Raw genomic sequence first — 4632 nt, 5'->3', positions numbered from 1 at the left:
CCAAAATGAGTTTTTCTTCCACTTATACATTCTAGTATTGGGTTGTTATGCCGCTGTTCGCGTCCTCTTCGGACTTTTAGTCAAACTTCCAGCGTGCCATTCTCTGTCAGAAATGTCAGATCAATCTTTCTTCCAGTTTTTTAAGTGGATTTATCAGGTATTCATTTCGTAAGACTTTAAATAATTAAAAAAGTAGCACTATGAAGTACGTTGTTGATACTTCTTATCTTTTTCAGGAACGATACTTCGTTGGACGTGGGCTCTATGAGAATTTAAGCGATTATTGCAGGTTTTTCCTACCTGCCTCTTCAAACTATATAGATGGTTACAAAGACAAAAGTTCATTGTATTTATTATCTGGAGTTCTGATTTCTGAACTCTGACCTTGCATTAGTTGGCTAATTGAAACACATTTTTTTAATCGAAAAAGTCCTAAAATATTGCTGAACTATCTGACATATAATCAATAAGTTTGTTGAGGGAGATTTTGCTTTTGAGAGTAGAAATCCTGCATGTGTCAAATTGTCATTTTACACCTGAATTTTTTTATCCGTTTGCACAAAAACTGTTGGAAAGGTTTAGTGGTTGTTTTAGAAAGTTGCAGTTGATTTGGGATCTTAGTAAAATTTGCTAGAAAACTTTGGTTCCAGAGTTAGGTTTACTCAAACTTTTTCCTATAATGTTCAGGTATGTGGCGTTTTGGTTGATTGTCTTGGCCTCCAAGTTCACATTTGCATACTTTCTCCAGGCAAGGATGTTTCTACAGCTGTATATTATTGCTACTGTCCATATTTATTAAATTGCATAATGTCTCATATCTGAATCAAAATGTATCTGGTTTATTAAGTAACTAACAAGTGTGTGTCTCAAATAGTAACTAATAATGATTAAGTAACTAATGTTGCACTGACGGCTAAATCTTCTTCATGTTACAGATCAAACCACTCGTTAAACCCACCAACACTATCATTGATCTTCCTAAATTCCAATATTCGTGGCATGATATTGTCTCAAATAGTAAGTGCATATATGCTTAGGTACTCTAATCAATATATTTGACTGGTTTTATCTATTTGAAAATAAATATGATGTGACCACACGACTTAACAAATAACTCAGTAACTTGGCGAGGTTAGCTGTGTATTTGACTCATTTGGCTACATCAACTTTAACTGAACTATACTAGATTTGTATCTGATCAACCATACTACAGACTAGAACTTGCTACTGATCGTCTTTGATAATGTTGCTGACATCTGTGGCTCCGCTAAAAATTGGCAGGTAACGATCATGCGTTGACCATTGTCAGCTTGTGGGCTCCTGTTGTGGCGGTGAGTATTTACCTTATATGTTAGCAAAAGCTTAGATATCAACTGTCTAAGATGTCGCTTTCGAGTCTGATTTTCTTTCGTAACTACTTGTCCTTAACTTGTGTTCTTTAAAAGTTCCTAATCTTGGCATTGGCTATATATGTCTAGATATATCTTATGGATATTCATATATGGTACACACTCTTGTCTGCAATAATTGGTGGTGTGATGGGTGCAAAAGCTCGTCTAGGGGAGGTAATACGAGTACTTATATGTTCTACTGTTTCTGTTATGATATCGTGTTCTGTTTCATATTACTGGCCCCTTACTAACCATGTTCATATATCTGTCTATTTTAGATACGCTCCATTGAGATGGTTCATAAGCGTTTTGAGAGTTTTCCAGAAGCTTTTGCCAAGAACCTTGTCTCTCCTGTTGTGAAAAGGTTATAATTATAAATCCATTTTTGTTTTTGTAACATTTCTTGGACATTAATAATATTTCTGTTTATGATTATATACTAAAATATTTTTTTTGTTGGGATCCCTTCACCACCTAATCTCTGTTGTAATGATATATTTCAGAGTACCATTAGACCAACATGCTTCTCAGGTCAGTATTTAAACTCTCTGTCTCATCAGTTTGTGTATTAAGAGTTATTCTTGCAACATTGCCTTCCATAGTTACATCTTCTTCCAAAAATGGCTCAGTGATCTAATTAAAAAATTATATGTTGACTTTTGGGGATTCTGTTCGGTAGAACAGATAATGTGTTCACAGAAAGTACAGTAGCTGTTTTGGCTGCAGTGGCCATTCCTTTTGTATCTTATACGTGTAACTCTACTTGATAGGAAATCTAAAGTAGAAGATGCTTATAAATCGTATCTTGTTCATGGACATGTAACAGAGTTGAATTTCTGAAAGCCTTTGATTTGTGTACAGGCTTTGCTGTAATTTTCAGTATAATGTGGTTTTTGCAAAAAAAAAAAACAATGCGAATTTGTCGCCTTATATTTTGTTCTCTCCTGATACTTCATTTCATACTCCCCTTTTCCACTTCTTTGATGGTTGTGCTAAGAGCCGACTGTTTTCTTACTGTTTCTCTCTTTCTATTGTTTCCTTTAATGCTGTGGGTGTTTTATTTATTGTCAGTCGTTTGATTAATCCTAGAACTTTTCTTTTCGGGGTAATGATTTATTTATTCGTAGAACGTAATCCAGTTGTTTTTGCAGGATGGTCAGTATATGAACAAGGCATATGCTGCAATGTTTTCGCCGTTTTGGAATGAGATAATAAAAAGCTTGAGAGAGGAAGATTACATCAGTAACAGGTTAAAAATTATTTTGCTTTTGTGTTTTTCGTTTTTTGCCATTTCGTACAACGCATCTTACTCATACATTTAAGGTCTTCGATTGCAGGGAGATGGATTTACTTTCTATTCCCAGTAACACGGGGAGTCTTAGACTAGTCCAGTGGCCCTTGTTTCTTCTCTGTAGTAAGGTGCAACTTGTTAAATAATTTACTCTCTTTAATGTTGAGAGTTCAGCTATGACATTTTTCTCTCTTGTCTTAATTATTTTGGCTTCTTTTGTTTTCCAGATTTTGGTAGCCATTGATTTAGCCATGGAGTGCAAAGAAACACAGGACGTACTTTGGAGACAGGTATGCGATGATGAGTACATGGCATATGCCGTTCAGGAGTGCTATTACAGCGTTGAAAAAATATTGAATTCCATGGTTGATAATGAAGGGCGACGATGGTACAGTCTTTCAATTTGATTGATTCTTAATGTTTGTTTAATATGCCAATATCATGTTTTGTTAACTTTACATGTGACATTTATAAACATGCCTCTTTTTTACTCTTGTAAATAGGGTGGAAAGAATTTTTTTGGAGATCAGCAACAGTATGCAAGAGGGTTCCCTTGCTATAACTCTTAATCTTAAGAAGCTTCAGTTGGTAGTTTCCAGATTCACTGCATTAACGGGGCTTTTGGTACGCCTTCTCTAGCTTAATGTGACTAATAATTTTTTTGTTGGTAGAAGGTTTAAACAAATTGGATGTACTTTATTATGCCAAACACTCTTCTGTGAATTATTACTGCTTTCATAAATTCATAATGAATCTTCTCTTGGTGCTTGTTTCGTTTTCTGACTTCAGCTTTATAAACCTAAAATACGGCGTAGGAACATATGCCCTTTTTTGGTCCTGTTAGGAACTGGGTGTGCGTGATACTTAAACGCTCCTTTTCCTTCTTTCTCATGTTTGTCTTCTTTTACTTTTTCAGCGTTTTTGTTGATAACATTGGAACTTTTTCTTATGATACGAATTTGGAATCCTTTTTCCGAAAATATTAAAGACTTCAATTTCTTACACTACTTGGTAGCTTTGAATTCCCTTTTTTCAGTTCTTATTGCATCCTATCTAGCTTCTCGTAAAGTATAGTTTTCCTTTTATTATCGATTTTATCGATTAGTCCTATTATGCCTATAAGTACTGCAATTTATCGCTGAATTTATATTATCTCATTTTCTTAGAAATCTCTTTACGTTTGACACTCAGATTGTAATTGGACATCTTTCACTACTTTCTGAGTTTTATGCTATTGATTGTTATAATCTCAATTGTTTCATCTTGTTTGCTTTGGCTCCCTAAACATTATCTATGTCATGCCCAGATTCGACAAGAAACTCCAGATCTTGCAAAAGGTGCTGCAAAAGCTATGTTTGATTTTTACGAGGTGGTGACGCATGAACTTCTTTCACATGATTTGAGGTATATTGCTAGATTTGTTTACTCTCTCAAATCTCTACTTGTATGGCAACCATCGTGGAGAATATATCTTATGGTTTCACTTATATGCATCAGGGAGCAGCTTGATACATGGAATATTTTAGCACGGGCACGTAATGAAGGGCGCCTCTTTTCTAGGATAGAGTGGCCTAGGGACCCGGAAATTGTAAGTCCTTCTAGAAGAAGCAAGTAGGAATTCCATTCCAAATGCTGGTTTTATGGTCTTATGCAAATAATATTATTGTTTATAATTGCAGATTGAGCAGGTCAAGCGGCTACACCTTCTTCTCACTGTGAAGGATACTGCTGCCAACGTCCCAAAAAATCTTGAGGCAAGAAGAAGATTGGAGTTTTTTACAAATTCCTTATTTATGGATATGCCCCAAGCAAGGCCCGTTGCTGAAATGGTACCATTCAGGTATGTGTGGTAGCACTGACTTGACATTAACTTATAGTATTTCCTCCAAATTAATACATATATCCTTAAAATGTTTGGTCGAACAGTGTCTTCACCCCGTACTACAGTGA

At 35.3% G+C, this 4632-nt stretch overlaps 1 protein-coding gene across 1 annotated transcript in view; it reads left to right on the top strand.

Annotated features, from left to right (window-relative positions):
* Nucleotides 1-4632, top strand: part of LOC104792466 (callose synthase 10) — an 18918-nt gene that overhangs the window by 7560 nt on the left and 6726 nt on the right. Inside the window, exons 18-30 of the mRNA XM_010518612.2 lie at nt 688-748; nt 936-1017; nt 1282-1331; nt 1479-1565; nt 1670-1755; nt 1895-1922; nt 2543-2640; nt 2729-2810; nt 2910-3070; nt 3186-3306; nt 3989-4086; nt 4180-4270; nt 4362-4522. Coding sequence (XP_010516914.1) covers nt 688-748; nt 936-1017; nt 1282-1331; nt 1479-1565; nt 1670-1755; nt 1895-1922; nt 2543-2640; nt 2729-2810; nt 2910-3070; nt 3186-3306; nt 3989-4086; nt 4180-4270; nt 4362-4522 — 1206 coding nt within the window. The remainder of the gene's footprint in view (nt 1-687; nt 749-935; nt 1018-1281; nt 1332-1478; nt 1566-1669; nt 1756-1894; nt 1923-2542; nt 2641-2728; nt 2811-2909; nt 3071-3185; nt 3307-3988; nt 4087-4179; nt 4271-4361; nt 4523-4632) is intronic.

This window comes from Camelina sativa, chromosome 6 (assembly GCF_000633955.1).
Source record: "Camelina sativa cultivar DH55 chromosome 6, Cs, whole genome shotgun sequence".
In the NCBI taxonomy this organism is placed as follows: Eukaryota; Viridiplantae; Streptophyta; class Magnoliopsida; order Brassicales; family Brassicaceae; genus Camelina; species Camelina sativa.
The sequence above is the reverse complement of the archived record's forward strand: the minus strand, read 5'-3'. Positions and strand labels throughout refer to the sequence as shown.